A 19,733-nucleotide genomic window follows, 5' to 3' on the forward strand; every position below is an offset into this window, starting at 1 on the left:
AAGGGGAGGGATGCCTTTCGTGGAGGACTTTCTAAGGGAAACTGGCTCGTATACACGTTACACATGGGGAAAACCACGAAAACGCCCATGCAGCCAGCCCGTTCGCGGGATTCGAACCTCGGACCGAAACTACCAGTGTTCAGCGACTTTACCGCTCGGCCGCTGGTGGGCCAAAGGTAAGTTACAAATATTCAGAACTAATATATGAATTGGTACTTACTTTTTCCCCTGTTGACTGTGAAATTTGGTAAAGATCCTGTCAAATTGTGGGATCATGTGGATTTTTGAAGCTTCTTTCTTTTAAGTTTATACAGCACAAAGTCCCAAATCCGGACTAGTCGGGACTTCTGCGATTCCAGATTTGGGATTTTTCCGGATAATAGATCATCAATTTAAATCTGGTAAGATGGCATGCAGAAATTATAAAATTAAAAATATGAAACAGTAATTTATGAAATAAAGAGCAATTATGATCTAAAGGGTATCAACATTTACAAAAAGAAGCTTAATATTTATTTGTTTTCTTTATTAAACATTTCTTTCAATGTAAGTTGTTTAAGATGCTTCCACAAAAAATTCAGAAAGTTCCTTTTTCTTTTTTCTTGTGTCATATACAGTGGACTTTCCAATGCCATACTACTCACATAATTTTGAGACTGATATGCCTTTATCCATTTTTTCAGCAATTCCACTTCTTGTCTAATGGACATCAAAACATGGTTTCGCTTTGTAGATCGTTTGGCAACTCCAGAATTAGAAACTCTTTTCGACATAATTGAAAGTTCAAGCTTAGTTTTTATAAAATTTCCGTAATAATAACAGTCTGCAAAAAATAATAAGCTGAATCAAATTATAAGATCAGGGAGCAATGCAGTGTGCTACATTAATTGAAGTGCCTTAGAATCAGTAGACATAATTTTAGCCTCACTTAATAGCATTCGTTATACATTATTGGCTGTGTGTCACAAGATTGGCCACGAAAGCCAAGTTGTTATGCTAAATTGTGTCTTGCTCCTATTGTGTACTGAATTAAGCCCAACTTGTATTAGTTTAGTTATTTACTGTACCTACGTTTATTTCTTGCACATGCTTCAAACTAATTTGAGTCCTAAATAAATAAACTCCCACATATGCTTAATGTTTTATCTAGGGCCAGCACTTGATACCACCTGGTGCAGTCTCTATGGGTCCCTAATTCTGCTACAAAGTGCTTTCCTAAGTTCTAAATTTTCACTGTGCCTAAACTTTGGATCTCAGTGCTTTCCCTAAATCATAAAAACCTCTCATCCCTTAATTTTGCTGCTCGGTGCCGACATATTCTGCCACCGCTTCTGGGTTTATGGTGAATAACATATCAGTTATTCTTAATTAAAATAGCACTAAATGCAATCTTTTGGCCTTTTGGTCATTAACAAAATCTATTTTTAGCATATGAAAAGAAATTTTTGTTGAATTTTTCCTCGTCAACATTTCTTAGAGCATTTAAAAATCTGTAATCATTGCCAAGCGTAATGTTAGCATAAAAGATTGCCATACTCTTGTTATTCAATTACTAATGTAAAAAAAGTTTAGACATCACAGCATGAGTTATTACTGAAGCTGTCATGTATTGATAAATATGTGGTGATGAAAGCATAATATAATAAATAATGGGTTGGCATCAGGGATATAAAATAGGTGAATGTTTGGTTTAAGATGTATCCCAAGCAGATACTCAACTACGGAGCCAAATTATTAATCTCACAAATTTATGTTTACATGATTGTTTTTCCGTAATGAGGTATTTTATTTAGTGCCTAATTGAAATTAAGAATTGGAATTTTTAAGTGAAAATCGCCGCATGTTTTATTATGGAAAAAAATCAAATGCGCATGCATAAAGCATTAATAGTAATAAAAAAAAATGTTGGTGGCTTTGAGGTCCGGATTTTAGATCATTCCGGATTTCAGACTTTGTACTGTATATGTAATGATAGCACAAATTTTGGAAGCACTGTGCGCAGAAATGTTGATTGCGTAGATACTTGATGCTTAGAACATCCATCCATTTTGAAGAAGGAGCAGTCGAGCCGGATTAAATTCTTTTTATTTATTTAAATTCACTGTGGCCATAATCCACTTGGCACTGCATTCATGCCTATTAAAGAACATTTACAATTTTTGATGTTATTGGCATAGAAGCGAAAGTAGCAGCACACACATGATTGCAGACAGACGTCTGGCCAAGACGAAAGCACAAGCAAAAGTGACGTATCAGTTCATAGAAAAAAGGGAGGGAGTCGAAAGTTTCAATTTTTTTTGTTTTGGTTTACATCGGTGATTGGTCAAGAGGCATCTGCATTAAGGGTTATGTAAGATTGCATGATTAATTTTAATGACACGGTTTAGAATTAAGCTGTATTTTTAGGACAGATAGATGAAGTTCCCAAATGAAATAAAAAATGAAAGAGGTTATAGTGAATAAATTTAGAAGTTTGCTTTCATATTTTTTTATCTTACATATATATTATATGAAACTTGCATGTTATGCTGTCAGTCATGAAAATGTTTCTAATCGGTACGATTTAGGATTAATTATGGATAAATTTGATGTAACAATGCAAGTGCACTTTCAACTCTAACAAGAATGTAAATAAACTTTTTGCTGTATTTTTTGTGCCTTTTTTTTAAAAAAAAAATAAAGAATGATTAAAATTTAAAATCTGTCTTCTTCAGAACAGTAAGTAGTTCTACATAACAGTAAGTAGTGTATTTTTTCAGTGTAAGTTATGGGATCTTACCCTGAAAAAATGTGTACAGTACAAAGTCCGTAATCCGGACTCGTTGGGACTTCGGCGATTCCGGATTAGGGTTTTTTTCCGGGTTATAGATCATCAATTTAAAATCTGGTAAGATGGCATGCAGAAGTTATACAGTTAAAAATCTGAAATCGTAATTTATGAAATAAAGAGCAATTATGATCTAAAGGGTATCAAATTTTACAAAAAAAAAAAAGCTTAATATTTATTTGTTTACTTTATTAAATATTTCTTTCAACGCGTGCATGCGTAAAGCATACATTACGCATAGTCGAAATTAGAAAATTGGAATCAGAGAACTATTTAATGTGTATATGTGATATTTATAATGACGAGGAAATTGATTTAAATCATATCAAAGATGGAGTACATCAAGATGAAATACTACATTTAATAAAGAATTATAAGCCAAATAAAATAGAAACATCTGCCCTGAAGATGAGGATAGTGCTGTCAGATCAACTTCCAGTTCATTGCGTGCTGCGACGTCCCCCCCCTGCAGAGCAGCACGAAATTGATAAACAGATTTCGAAATGGTTAGAGAAACAAATCATTAAGCCAAACTGTTTTGATTACGCAAGTAATATTTTGCTAAGTAGAATGCAGTTCATTTAGACTACGTCTGAACTTAACCGACACTTGAATCCTGTTAAATCCCTCTCCGAATATTTAATTGCCATGTGTAAGGGTTATTCAAGTACTAACACGCAAAATAAAGCACGGGCTATACCAAATATGAGTACAGAACCAAGGTGTTATGGCACGTCATGTATGCGCATTCTTTACGCACGTGCGTAAAGCATACAAAAAAAAAGTTTGTGGCTTTGAGGTCCGGATTATAGATCATTCTGGATAATGGGCATCCGGATTACGGACTTTGTACTGTATTAATGGACAATATGTGGCCAGTTGAATATAGTCAGCTAAACAGTAATACGTTGGAACTATAGAAGTTTGTACTCTTAACAGAGTCGTAGCTAGGGTTTTCAGCACCCAAGGGCAACTGAAGATTTCGCGCCCCCTACTGCTTGCCAACGATGGAAAACATTTAATTCTAAAATGTCGTAACATCAATTTGGCGCCCCTTGGATTCTGCGCCCGGGGACAGATGTCTCCCCTTGCTCCCTCTAGCTACGCCCCTGACTCTTAACATTCTAAACAGTACTGCCAGTAAAATCGGCTCTAACAAAATAGTAGAAATAGATGAAAGCACAACGATCTTTTTGCAAAGTGCAGAAAGGAAGCGTTTTGAATATTGATTGTTTATTGAATTAAAAAGGCATTAATTCCTTCAGAATTCCACAAGAGCACTTGGTGCAGATTTGACAGAATCTCCACCAACTTTCAGCCAACTTTTGCAGCTAATGTGATAATACGTAAGTACTGAATTTTCTGAAGATGCGTACTAGAAGATTGAAAATCCGTTCATCTAAAATCCACTAATGCCCTGAGCCAGATTTATAAAACTGGACGTCCAAGACAAAACGCTCATATAGGCCTCTCCTCTAAATATTTTTAGTATAGCGGATGTCATTGATATGAATTATATAGAATATTTCATAAAATAACTTACTTATTTATTGCTTTTTTGAAAATTAAAAATATGTTAAATCATTCTGTATTTTTTCTTTTCGAGGTTTCAGTTCATTATGTGGGTTGGAGTAGATTTAAGGGTGCCCCTTAGATTATCGCCAAGTTGTTTATTTATGGTAACCTGAGTAGTTGAATATTATGGAAACCCTATTATAACATAATTGGTGCGTGATTATGGTGAATTTGATTGATGGTAAAAAGATTTGTAAGGGTTTGTGTGTGTGTTGGTTAAGATGTGCATTGATTATTTTGTGTTTTACATGGTAAAATGGCTGAATGTGGTAAGATTAATTTGAATTTCTGTACGATTTGGGAAAAAAGCATATATATTACTGGTGTGTAAATGAAGGTTTACTTAGTAGCCATAAGTGTCCTGTTTGTAGGAAGGAAATGCGTGTCGTCGAACACAGAGGATACTTGCGTTATGGAGGATATTTTTGACTCACTTTTATGAATTTATGTGACGATGCCAGTATACAGATTCTATTTTAGATAATTTTAGGAAGTTTTTGGATGCTGTTAAGGAATTTTGTTTGACTGAAGACATGAAAATTTGTAAATAAGTTAAGTGGATATTTCGTGGATATTTCCTTTGTGTAGTGCTGAGATGAATTTCCTTTTTTATGTTATTTCATTGTTTGATTTAAAATGTAGTTTATTGAGATTATATATTTTTTTGTTGGCTGCTCCCTTGACTTTTTAAGTGAATATAGATTGATGTGCACATGGACAAAGTCAAGGGAGTGTGCAATGCCTAGTTTGTGCAACTTGATTTTTTTTTTTTTTGAAGTGAAATAGGTCGATGTGTACATGGATACCGAGTTTGTGCAATTCTTTGACTTGTTATTTTAGATTTATACAAAAATCGCCGCTATACAAAGCCAAAATAACAAGTCAAAGAATTGCACAAACGCGGGTTTCCATGTACACTTCGACATCGCTAATTATCGCCAAAGAGCACCCTTAAATATATTTTTACCCATTATGTCTTATATAAAATGTAAACTTATACAATTAAAGTAAGAATCTTGATTCCTTCACCTCCTCTGTGGTGGTGTGGGGGGGGGTACTGGTATAACAAGTTCAACCTAAATAATTCTGGCTTATTTTATTGCTGTACTTAACGATCACTGTGTACATGGATTCTTGTCAAATATTTTTGGTTAGAAACTTTACGTTTTTGCTATCTAAATGTTTTGTTTTTGTTTCGGATTTTTAGCTTAAATTGTGTGTTCAAAACGTGGTTTTTGCAGGTGCGAAAACCGATAGTAATATGGCACTATGGAGGGTGAGAAATTTGTCGCCAAGCAAGGGCATATATAAGAGTAGTTCCCCAATGTTATATATAACTTCTTTGATTGGAGTTATTACTTAAATTCAAATACCGAAAGATTCACTGTACAACTAATAAGAATTCATGTTATAACTCTAATCAACAGAGTTGTACAGTGATTTGCTCATAGTTATGGTTGCCAAAATTCTACCCACATGAGCTCTTTATGCTAGAAGTAAATAAACTGTGCAACTATTAGAAAAGAGGACTGCATGAGCCTTTGAACTAGCATCAGCTCAGCAAACTTTTTTATTTATTTATTTATTTATTTATTTATTTTTATGCAGAATAATTTGTTGTTGCAGTCCCACTTTTGAAGTTCCTGTAGTGGTAAATTACAATTTCCTTCTATGGTGTTCTGAACAAAGTATGGATAGTGCCTTTTTGTTGGAACAATCCTCATTTGGAAAATTATAAATCATGTAATCCATGCCAAATCTTTTTTTTTTTTTTTGGCGGGGGGAGGGGTTAGCACTTCAGCAGAAAAGCAGGTGAAAATATATTGAAGGTAGAATTAGTGAATTGATGTTCATTCTTCTGATTGATTCATAATAATGCCCAACATGCACCTTAGGAGGCGATGAATTTTGTACTTGCAAGCTATTCTTCATGTGCAATAAACAAGTGGCCATTATTGATGCACAATTACTACTGGTGCCCTGTTTACCAAGAAGTACCTATGTATTTTTGGTAATCTCTCATATGAAAAGCGTTAGAATTTTTTAACTTTTTTGCTACTAGAACTTGAATATCAGATTCTGATAATATATAGGATTTTGTTGTAAATATTGGAAAAAAAAAAAAAAAAATTAGAACAACAGCCTGAGCTGAAAATAATGATTGCATAAATTTGAAGAGAAGACTCAAACTAGAAGAAACCTTAAATTTTAAAGTAAACAACTGTAAATAGAGGTTTGAAAAAGGTTATTTAGTAAATATATTTCTCTGTAAAAAATCCAAAGGAAATCAGTTGCCTTTGTGTGCTTTTTTTTTTTATTTTTTTTTATTTTTATAACATTTCTTAATTTTTCTTTTTTCTGCTAAGCAAAATCTAATGATATTTATTTCATGGCCTAAAATCCACACAACCTCAGGTCTTAAGCTGTGTAGATTTTCTGATTTTCTCCTCTATAATACTTTGTGGTAAAATTGTTTTATGTGATTGTTTTTTAAATCTGAAGACAATTTATGTAAATGTATGTAGTGGTAATAGGGAGTATATTATAAATGTGAATGGTGAGGACAATCAGGTCATTTTCAGATTTAAAATCCCCAAAATTATAAATTCATTATGAAGTTTTAAATTAAAATTTTACTGATTTATGTAATGGCAGAAGAAAACAAGTAAAACTTTTTATGTTATTCTTTTTTACCTTCATGATAGTAAGAAAATTTTTTTTGGTATCCTTAGGTATCCTAAATATGTCAAAGGCAATCCACAGCTCAGAATTTTTCTGCCAAACTTTTTCATGAAACTTGTAAAACCGAAATTAAGTGAGCCATCAAACCATGTGGAATTTATAGTTCCATTAGAGTATGTATATCTTCTCTTTAGTAATCTATTTTATACTCAGAGACTTACAAGATTAGAGGTACTTTCATGTTTATTAAATACATATGAATATTGGATATGTAATAGCCATGCAATATTAAAGATTTTAATATAAATTATGAATAAAGGCTTTAGAGCTATATATAAGCATGTGAATGAAGGTTTTACAGCTATAAATAAGCATTAGTAAAAATGAAAATTTATCAAAATGATGCATGACTAATATTTTGAATCTGTTATAATCTCATACACTTAGATATGGTAAATTCTTTAAAATTTGGCTAGCAATAAAATTCTTGGCAAATATATTTTTATACCGAGATACATTTAAATGAAATTCATCTTCCCCTCCCCCATTGCTATTAATGTGGTTATTTCATGAAAGGTTTGCAAATGTATAAATAACATATTTTCTTATAAAATTAACTAAAAAAACAAACAAAGAAACTTAGGTGCTTAGCTGTAGAAAGGTTTTGTTTATTCTTTTAATCAAATGGCCACGTGCTTGTGCATAGACATTTGCTGGAAAATTTATTTGCGCTTGATTGATATCTGTACGTACATTTATGCTTGCACGCATAGCCGAGAATGTTGCCCAACATGCACCTTAGGAGGCGATGAATATTGTACTTGCAAGGTAGAGAAGAAAAAATACAAGAAGCCATTTCTTATTCAAGAACTGTGCCGTTGATTTCTAACTGGGAGTTAACCTCTGATAATTATTACAGTTTAGTATGGCATTTAGACAGACATGCATATTTTATTAACTGTAAATACATGAAAGTTAGTGGTGGAGGAATTTATTTACTCACTTATTTTACAGATTTAAAATTAAAAAAAAAAAAAAAATACTTTAAAAGTTGTGATGAATGGATCTTAGCAAACCCAAGAAATTCAATGAAAGGGATATCTCATTTTTATTGGCTTACTCATGTTTCTTAAGAAGCTCAGCACACTACAGAGATTTTTGATTTCTGTAGACATAATGGATACTATATTTCTCAGTTGTGAGTAGTGTTCATAGTTTGCATTACATTTCTGAAAGTTGTTTTAGCATTTTAATGGTGAACAAAATGCTTACATGTGCTAAGATAACAGTTACACAGCAGAATGAAAAAGTTTACTTGATACTAAGTTATCAGACTTAGTTATCAGACTTATTACTTGATACTAAGTTATCAGTGAAATGTGGTTATCAGACCTTGATGATTAACAAGTGCCTTAATTATTTTAGTGTGACCAACCATTTGAAAATCACTTATAAAGGAAAGACCATAAACAGCTATCGTGTGAAATGATAAATCTTATTCTTTTAAGTTTGAAATGTGTTCAGTAAGCTGTGAAAAAAGCAGCAGCAGGTTCTTTAGCTTATCGTTTTTGTATAGACACTAATTGTCCGAACTGAGAAAATGGCTTTGGATCTGACAGCCTTATATAAAGCCTTTCATTAATAAAAAATAAAGGGTGTATCAAGCAATAATATAGTTAGATAATCAAGAAAAAACAGCATGAGCAAAATAAGGAGAGATTTGGATATTACTGTACTCGTATTTGCCGGCATATACGATGCACTGTTTTTCTTTGAAAATAGGTCTGAAAAATGGGGTGCCACTTGTACGTCGATATTCAGTTTTTGATTACATTCATTTCTGGAAATTTCCTCTATTCGGAGTTATGCGTTTTCCCCCTTGTTTCCTTGAGGAGTGTGGGAATATTACAGTTACATGGAGTTCAGTGAATGTGCATGCGCTCTCATCGATGATCACAACCGAGTTCATTTAAACTTTCCAATTTTTTTGGATGACTTTTAAGTGTGTGAAATTTCTACTGTTCAATTTTCTTAAATTTGTTAGAAAGTTATGGCTCAAAACAATGTTGGCATTGCTATAACATAGCATACGAGCTACATGTGGTTGCATATGCTAAAGAAATGGAAACAGGACTGCAGAGAGCCATTTCGGGCCATCCTCAACTGAGGAAATGATAAGAATTTGGCAGAATCAGGAAGATGATCTAAAAAAAGCAACTCGCTGTAAATATAACCTACAAAAGGGATTGCACATTGACTTGAACTTGAGGCAGAGCTGAATACTTGGATTCTAGACCACAGGAAAGCGGGATTTTCAGCCTTTCCAAAAATGATTATTCATCAAGCGAAAGCGATAGCAACTAACCGAGAGATTGCCGATTTTACTGGATCAACATCATGGTGTACAAGATTCAGGAAGAGAAACCAGCTATGTTTGCGGACTAAAACAAAAATATTGCAAAAGATGCCAGACAAGTATGAAGAAAAAATTATTGAATTTCATGAACTCATCATTAATGCACAAAAAATGAGAAAATTTTGAACTTGCACCAATAGGAAACATGGACAAGGTTCCTCTGACTTTTGATATGCCCTCACACAAAACTGTTGATTCCAAAAGTACGAAAAGTGTTACTGTTAAAACTTCTTTAAGCTCTGGAAATGAGTGTCTGGGTTTTGATGAGGAAGATTAAAAGATATTGTTTCTCAGATAGATTAGATATTTCCAGAAAGTACTACTTTGTATTTGTATTACTTTATATTTAAAATACTGTAAATTCATTAAAATGATCAGTAGTAAAGTTTTATCCTTCAAAAATGTGCATATAAAAGGGGGGTGTCTTACACGCCGGCAAGTGCAGTAATTTATTTTAAATAGCAAAGCATCATCTAGAATTTCACATCTGAGCTCAAAAAATGTGTAGGTTACGTTTTATTAAAAGTAAAATGAATGATGCCAAATACATCCCAGTACTGGAGAAAAAGCTTTACTATTTGACTTGTTTAAAAATAATTTCATCTATCAAGACATGTTACATTGTGAGCACAATGAATAAGATCCAAAGGTTGCAGTGACATTTTCATTTATTGAATCTTAATGAAATCTATAATCTTAATGAAAATTTTCAGATGACTTTAAAACCTTGTGTTTCAAGCCATCTGAAATTTCACTTGATCTGAAACAGAAGCGAGTGCAACATGTGTAGTAAATCTGAAGCATAATTAATTTGAAGGTATAGTTTTATATTGATATCGCAACTTACAATTTAGTAAAAGCAAGAGCTTCCAAATTTAATATTACATATTTATAATAGTAAATTATCAGACATTCATATATGTAAAACTTTAAAGCAGTTTTTTTTTTGTTTGTTTATTTTCTGATATGTTTGTTATTTCTTGCCCTAGAGAAAAGTGCTTGTCTATATTAGACTGTACAGTTTCTTACTATTTTCTTGTTCATACCATTTAAAACAGTGCTAGTTTTTTATAGCTCATAAAAGTTTTGAGTTTCTTACACAATTATTTTTACAATGATGTGCTATTGTAAATGCTTACAGTTATTACTTTACTTACTTAACATTTTTAGAGCTTAAAATTGTTTATATAAGACACTTTTATGGAAATATTTATTTTAGCAGCTGCTAAGCTTAATATTGTCTCTATTCCTTTATTAGCTTTTTTTTTTAAACTTGCCATACTATCAAGAAGAAATTATCTTTAATAGTAGCAGTAGTTTGTTAATGTAATTAACTGTGTATTAAAATATTTATTGATGCAGAATTTATTTCTGTATCACAACCTTCAGATGTTATGATAATGTTTTGTTTATTTTTTCTTTTCAAATTTAATTTTACTCTTGACGACTGTCATACCTTTTCTTTTTGGGCATGTAGGTTCTGGATATATGTTTGCGTAAAATGGAACATGAACTAAATATGGGCATCGCTTAAAACCAGACATTTAATGACACCAACACTTTATTAACACAAGAACACAAAAACACAATAACACAAAAATAGAACCACATTTATCATTATGCTGGTGTACTGCGGGTCACTTTCTTTACTACGTTACCATCAGTCTCTTCTCTTCGCTATTAAGTCACGTGAGAGAGAGGCATTGCAGGTTGTTCAGCTAAACTGCGCGTGCGTGGTCATCATGTTATAACAAGGATCGACTTGACATTAGACTGATGATAAGCTCTCTAGACGAAGAGCTCACTGACTGACTCCATGTGCAAGCTGGGTTTATATAACTTTTGTGTTGCCTTAGAACATTCTGGTCCAAACCTGGAAGGCTCTCCATCCATTGTTGCATTTCTGTATGGGTTCGTGAATTTGGAATGATTGATGACAACACTTGATGAAGAATCAGACACAATTTATTTAGCCAGTATTACTCAGGACAGCTCCAAAATCACGTTTACCGGTACAGTCTTCTAAAAACTACTATAGACGCACTGAAACAATCAGCAGCACAGCCTTCAGGCTATAACAATAAAGACAGCTCTAGCAAAGCACCAGAGTACAGCTCCCGACTTTGTTTGGTCGTTCTTGGAACTCGACATACTTTTGAGACTCACCACGCTACAACTCTCAATGCACTTGCTAGATTTGATGATGCACTCGTTAGACTTGCGATACTTTCGACGACCAACTCCACACTGGACTGATGATTAACTCATTAGACGAGGTACTGACTATTAACTGACTCTGACTACTACTCCGCATGCAAGCATTGTTTATATAGCTTTTGGGCTAACATCGAGAACATTCTGGTCCAAACCGGTAAAAATTCATTCTAAGTCCATCTGTCTATGGCATATCGTCAAATGGGTGATATGGGTGATTTCTTGCCAAATCTGGCAACCCTGCCCTCCTTTGCCATTTTCTAGCAACCCCAAACTCGCCTTGCAGGGAAGCTAGCTTACCGTGGCTGGATGTTTTGTAGCAATATAAATGCATACATTTATTACTTTACTTATTTGACATTTTTAGAGCTTAAAATTATTTTATATGACACTTTTATGGTAAAACTTAATTTATTTTAGCAGCTGCTAAGCTTAATATTGTCTCTATTCCTTTATTAGCTTTTTTTCAACTTGCCATTATGCCAAGAAGAAATTATATTTAACCCTTCAGCACACGCGCATCACTGCGCTATGTTACTACCCACACGGGACAAATTTGACCCCAATGTTTGTTTTTCGGAGTTCATCCCCCCAACGTATAAATAAATGCATTTTCTTTGTTTTAAATGAATGTATTAATAGCTTTGTGAAATCTGTTAAAACTTTTTTTAGTTTTAATTTTTAACCAGTTTTAATTTAAACCAGTTTTAATTTGAGATAATCTTACTTTAAGTTATACAAACATTTCCATACTGGTTACCTAAAGTAAGCCATAAAAATTGAAATTTATGCAAAATTACTAACTTATATAAGATACATATATGATTTCTTATATTAGAAAAATCAGTTTTCATATGTACATATTTTTTAAACATAAATGTTTATTATAAAGAGTGGTTTGATAAAGCACTAAAGGAATATGAAAAGGCTACATTCTTACTAGCTTTTTTACTTAAAACTCAATATAATGTCATGCAAGTATTCATATCAAAGAATAGATTCTAGATACGAATATTAAAAAATATAAGTAACACATAGGTTTTCCGCCCCCCCCCTCCTACCTGAGTTTAATTATTCAAATAATCTCGTTTTGAACAATCCTCGCATAGTGTGACAACATATTATTACAAACAATTTCTTAGGGTGAAGGTCTGCTGCAGCTACTATTCCTGCCAACCTTTTTACTCCAGTTTTGAGTTCTTTCGAGAGAGAGAGAATTGCAGCCCTTTTTAGGACATTGCTCTTTTACAAGTCCTAATGCTAAATATTTGAGAAAAGCTCTTTGGTTCATATTCACTTGGTCGTTATTTGATCGATGAATAATAAAAGCATTTATACCTGCAATATTCATTAGTTCGAAAATTACCGTTAGAGGCCAGCGGCGGCATTTTCTTGAAACAGACTAAGTTCCACATAACTCATCAACAGTATAAACACCTTTTGTAGAGTTGCAAAAAGTTATCATTTTAAGCTTGAGCTGCTCTTTAGACAATGGATCGATTTGGTTATCCTCATGCATGGATGATAGAACAAGAACCGATTTACTCCTTTTTGGAACATATGAATATAAGAGAGCTTATGAAATAAGAGTTCTAATAAGTGCAAGTCTAGCCGTCATCTTTCGCTCTGCTTGTAAATTTATGTCATCAAACCTAATACATCTCAACAGGAAGTGGAATCGATTGATAGACATTGTTATTTGAGAAACAGTTATTCCGCTTCCGTCAGCTGACCACAAATCTTTGCTTTCAGAAGTGCTGGTTTCAGCACTCCACGCAATATATTAGAAAAAATCACGTCTTCAATTCAGCTACGCTTGTCTCTTGTGCATCACATTCTCTAGAGCATTTGTTTCTTATTGATGAAATGTAAATGTTTGTTGATTTCACCAAATCTTTCATTATTTCTTCATAAAAAATTTGTAATAAACACTCAGGTGGATTTTTCAAATTTCCAAAGCTTTTTTTGACACCAGGTAAATATGTCACTATATTGTGTCCGAACGTTTTTAGAGGGTAATTTTTTACTTCAAACTGTTCCATCTTTTCAAACATAAAAATCATCTGATGTCAAAGAAGATATACTCCTCAAATCATGTGAATCATCATATTACTGGTCAGAATCAGTTTCCTGAGCACTTTCAGAAATATTATCGCACTCAGAATCGGAATTTTCAATTTCGCTATCAATTTCAATACTAGCGAGAAGAACCTGCATTCGTTACTGTTCTCGCTCGTACGTACTCATCTCAATGAATGTCTCTCTAGAAGTGAAACGTTAGTACACACGCGGGGTAGCTACAATCCCATTGCACATTCCTTCTCCGAAAACACAAAATCCCTAGGACATGGGGAAAATTCCTCTGTACGACCCCTTCCTAACCTTGATCTTGAAAGGTACATGAAGTATTAGAAAGGTCATGTACGACCTTCCCTTATTTTCTAAGAAAAGACTACACGTGGGGTAGATTTTACCCCAGCGCGTGTGCTGATGGGTTAATCGTAGCAGTAGTTTGTTAATGTAATTAACTGTGTATTAAAATATTTATTGATGCAGAATTTATTTCTGTATCACAACCTTCAAATGTTGTGATAATGTTATATTTAGTTTTTCTTTTCAAATGAAATTTTATTTAATACTTAGACTTTGAGCATTAATATTTCACATATCTTATACAGAATGACTTCTGATGATGTAAAAAATTATCTTGAAAAAATTTACAGTGTTCCTGTTGCAGAGGTGAAAACTGTTATTTATACTGGTAAAAATATTTTTCTTTGAATTATAATTTAAATATTGAAATATGAGGTTTTATGTATTCTTTTTATTTTTTGAAAATTTGTATCAGATTATACAAAGCCTATTTAAAAAATCTGAATAAAATGAGTTATTTTTTTTTATGTATTTTATTTATTTATTTTTACTTTGTATCAGGTTATACAAGGCCTATTAAAAAAATGAAGTTTCCCATGGAAACTAATGAAGCATGGGAGTTGATTTTTAGTAGTAGACATAATTTTTTCCTGTTCATATATGAATTTTCTGTCTGTGTGTAGATGGATAGCATAATTCATTTAAAGTAAGCATGCTGTAATTTAGCATAGTAAATGCTAATTTAATTTTAATTTACTGCAAAATGACAAAGCAACTCGGATGGTTGTATTGCATTAAATTGTACTAGATGTTGCATAATAATTAAGCTGGAATTCTTTGGAAGATTTAGTGATGATGCTATGGGATAGCATAAATTATGAAGTGGTACAAATGCTTCAAGGATGGCCAGATGTCAGTGGAATGCAATTTGTATTCAAGTAATTCAGGGAGCCAAAATAATCAGATGATTGAATTATGTGCAGATTTTGGCCATGCAGGACTATTGTGTCACCACCCTTGAGCAAGATGAGCTAAGCATTCGATTTTGAGATAGGATTTAACTATGCAAACAGTGTTTGTAAAATTCATTTCAAAACTACTGTGATAGATGAGAAACCTGTGTAGATGTAGCAAAAATTATGCTGGTGTCCACAGATAGAGATCCTGAAGAGCATTATCATTGGTGAATTTCAGATTTATGGGTATCATATGAAACCAAAATGTTGTCACAGCACAAACAATATATCATTCCCGAGGCTAAGGAAAACACAACAGGCTTGCAACTGAGTCATGTTGACCACATTTTTTTACCCATGAAAGTTGGCGTATTATGAGTATGCACCACAAAACCAAAATAATATTGCAAAAAAGTGCTGCCTATAGGTTTTTGTTCTTCTAGTAATAGCATTCTTCCTCTAGACAGCAAACACTTGGCACCTCCATCACAGCAATGCACCTGCTGCTCATTCCTCACAATATAGGTTTTCTTGGCCAAATGCATCTCTCATTAGGTTGTCTTATCTGACATGCTTCTTTTTTTTATGTTTCGTAAGTACAAAATGCTATTGAAATGATATTTTAGTCACAAGAAATCATTACGCAAAATGCAATAATTTGACTGTTCTCATTCCCAAACAGGTCTTTCAGAATTATTTCCAATAATGAAAAGACCAGTGAGAGAAAGTTTGTTCCTATGGAATACATTTTGAAAGGGATTAGAGTTTCAGATCTTCAGTTAAATATTGTTTTTCTTCAGAGGTTAGATATTTTTTAAATAAAATTTGCATAATGCTCATAAGAGGCATTTTATGACTGAATTAAAAGTGATCAATTTTGTTGAATAATGCAATAAAATCATTTCCACAAACAAACAAATATAAAATCCCATTTTACTATGCATTGGATGTTAATCTCGGAAATATTTTTGCGAATAATATTGCTGAAAAGAGGCTAATTTGCTAATATTTCATTACAAAAATTGTGCCATAAACTAAAAATCAATGTTTTCTGCTTAAATTCACTTTTCTTTTGTGATCTTGATTTCATTTATCTGTTTATTTATACTAATAAATAAATAATTTACCTAATCTGATATACCAACGTAACTGAAGAATTTTGATATTGGATATTTGGTGTATCTGTGCTTTGCTTTTTGCTTTGCTCTTTGGTTTTTACTGATTACTGTGTGCAGTTAAAAATGCAGTATAAATGTAATGACCTTTTTGAGCTCAACATCCATGGTTTCAAACTGATTTTTGTCTTTTATAGAAGAGATTCTGTTAGAGAAGATAAATGCTAATGATAAGAATAATTGATTGGCATGATGCATATGTGCATGTTCAAAACTGTTGAAGTTTGCTTAAGAAAAATTATGTGAAAATTTGGTATATTGATTTACTGATATAGTTATATTGTTGTTGTCTTGTCCATGCATTTCATGGTAGGATGGTTGCCAGAGTCTCAAGAAGGTTGGACTTCTACTTCCACCCCAGGTTTGAGGGAAAGCATCCCAGGGGGTGGTCCGAGGATATTCCACCCCTGTACCCTTCCACCAAACCACACGAGAGGACTTTCAGCTCGCCATATATTTAGAGTGACCCCATGCCACAAAGACACTATACATTCACAAACATCCATGCCTTCTCTGGGATTCGAACCCAATCCCTTCGATACTGCAGTAGGCGTCCCGGATTATACTGTCTGGGTGGCATATAGTTATATTAATAAGATTAAGAAATTGTGAATTGTGTAGCATCCTGTAATGTCGAATACCAATGGTCAAATGGATGCGATTGCTGAATATTGATAGTTTGACCAAAATTCACGTTTATACAATGGGCTCATATTTTCCTCTTTTGAAACTCATAGGCAAGAATTTAAGGGGACATAAAGATGTATATTATGCCTTCACCAGTAAAGGTGCATTCATCCATGAATAACACATGTTCACTGAAATCAGGCTGTGCTGCTAGCTGTTGCAAAAACCAATGTGCAAATTCAATATGTAGTGCATAATCTGCAGCTATCAAGGTTTACACTTTCTGTACATGGTAGAGGCATAATCCTTCATCTCATAATACTCGTCAAACAATTGAGTTAGGCGCATTTATGTCACGGGAAACCTCTCACGTGCTAATATTCAGACATTGTTCCAGTCGTTGCAGAACGTCCTCTGCAACTTGTGGCATTTGCAAACTCCTTCCATGCATGCTACTTGACAAAGGAGCCTCTTTCACGCAGGCACCGATGCAATCGCCCGAACATCTTTTGGTCTGGCACGTGTTTTCTTGGGAAAACACTGCCTGTACAGTCTTTCGGCTTTCAGAGTATTCCCGTTTGCAAGATCATACATAAAATGCATGTCTGCGTTTTCCTGATTAATACGTTGACATGCATTCTGAAATTCATGCTAGAAATGACGATGTGTAAGAAAACTCGTGCTTCATGCTTTCCACTGCAGCGCTGTCTAGCGGTTCACCACTTGCTCTCTGCCCTTGCATTCTATGGTAAAAATGGCTTCTTTAGATGTTTTCTATCATGCCTTAAATTTTTGCCCCTGAGTTTCAAAATACCATGTATATTATGTTAATATGAGACAGTTTCGCTTAGAAAATCTTCGATGAACCCATCCATCTGCTTAGGCAGATAGATAACTCTAATTTGCTTTGCTGTAACCAAATAGCCTAATGTAATCAAATCACTGTAAAATATACTTAGTTGTCTGATACTGTTATTTGAATAGTGTTTTAAAATACAGTAAACAGATCTTATGTGTAAAGATTAGAAATTAGGTGAGCATCACATTGTAAATTTTGTTTAAAATTCAATGCTTATTAAAATATTCATCTAATGATGTCTGCCTGTGTGTTTTCTTTAATCTCACATTTTTTAAGAAGTTTGAACTTCATAGAGTGAATAAATGATCTTATCATTTTATAAATTGTGACATAGTTGTTTTAACTTACAGAAATTATAATTAATGGAAAAATAGGGAAAAGAAGATGGTTTTACATATTTTATTTAGTAATTTCAGAAACACTCACAGCATACTGAAATACTTTCTGCATCCAAGAAGGGGCCCCCACCAGTGGCTGATTGGTAGAATTGCTGAACATCAGTAGTTACGATCTGTGTTTGATTCTAGGTAAAAAGGTTGGCTGCATGGGCATTTTTGTGGTTCTCCCCTTGTGTAACATGTATACGGACCAATTTCCCTTAGAAAGTCTTTCATGAAGGGGTCCCTTCCCTTAAGCAGGTAGCTCATGTGTGCTTTGTTATAATCAACCAAACCAAATTTCACCAGGTCCAAAGTTAGCATACTTGATTTTTCTCATTTTGTAATAACTTCTAAAATAATTTGAAATGCATAAGGTAATGTTGCCATTTTATTACTATTAACCATTTATTTATTTGCCAACAGCACCATTAATAACTTTTAATACTTTTTCTAAATTTAATTGCTTCTACATTTTTGATTTTTTGCATATCTTGATCTGATATTGACTCCTCTGATATTTCAAAATTTCGCCTTCTGATTTATCCAGTAAAATTTGTTGTCACATGATGTATATGACTTTATTGTTTAAAAATTTCATTTGTTATTTTCTTTAACCATCTAGATAGGTACAGGTAGAAATGCCCTTCCTAATGAATGAAAAGTTCTGAAAATAAAGGTGAAAATAAGCACTTATACAAACCTAAAAACTAAAATGTGGTGCTCCTGCTGGTGAAGTTCATAACATAATGATCTTGTTTTAAAACATGTGAGAAATATAAGAAAGAAACTCTGTTACATAGTTGTAAAGGATCATTGATTTGGTATGAAGAGATCTATTGTGCTCATGGATGCGTTAAATAGTTGCTTGTGCAGCCAAAAATGTCTTAATGATGTTTTGTTGCAACATTTGGTGAATAAGGACATTTATAAGAATATTGAAATAAAATTCAGTGATTAAACAATACATATTCAGAGTTGCCAACTCTCCCGATTTAGGCGGGAGACTCCCGATTTTCGACCGCTCTCCCGCCAACCCCATTTACAATATATTTCTCCCGACTTTTTCTTATTCTTAATATTTCTCACGATTTTTATGGAACTTGGCTTAATACTTCGTTTTATGAACAAACAAAAAAAAAAAAAAAAAGTGATTTTGGACGTCTGAAAGCAACTGAATTTTCTCTAGATTATATCTAAAATGAAACCTTGCGAATCAAATGAGAATTTCTGCTTTGTGATTGACAGCATACGTATCCAGCAACGTCGTTCTCCAGTTGTCCAATGGGCATCGAGCTCCACTGCGTGTCATCTGGCATATATTAGCCAATGAGCACAAAGCAAGCTCAAGGCCATTGGCCGTTCTTTGGATGTTCTTTCGCTATTTCGTTTATCTTGTCCTGAGTTGTGTGAGTACATGTGCCTTTAGGAAATAGTTTTAGAAATTATCGTCTTTTGATATGTCTGCGAGAAAGGTGAAATACTCGTGCACGTTTCAAAAATCGTGCACAGTTGACTTTCCTTCCATTATTTCTTCAAGGAAATGTAATGAATTTGCGATGTGTACCATCTGTCGTTGCGATTTTTCGATTTCGCTTGGTGGAAGGGCAGATGTTCTCAAACATGTGCGTACACAAAAACACAAGGACAAC

At 33.4% G+C, this 19,733-nt stretch overlaps 1 protein-coding gene across 1 annotated transcript in view; it reads left to right on the plus strand.

Moving 5' to 3' along the window:
• Positions 1-19,733, plus strand: part of mRpL23 (mitochondrial ribosomal protein L23) — a 31,627-nt gene that overhangs the window by 7,010 nt on the left and 4,884 nt on the right. The window contains exons 2-3 of the mRNA XM_035367502.2: positions 7,135-7,257; positions 14,393-14,475. Coding sequence (XP_035223393.1) covers positions 7,135-7,257; positions 14,393-14,475 — 206 coding nt within the window. The remainder of the gene's footprint in view (positions 1-7,134; positions 7,258-14,392; positions 14,476-19,733) is intronic.

The sequence above is a fragment of the Stegodyphus dumicola genome, chromosome X1 (genome assembly GCF_044657685.1).
Source record: "Stegodyphus dumicola isolate Sdum_Otavi_A_Nest chromosome X1, ASM4465768v1".
NCBI classification, from domain to species: Eukaryota; Metazoa; Arthropoda; class Arachnida; order Araneae; family Eresidae; genus Stegodyphus; species Stegodyphus dumicola.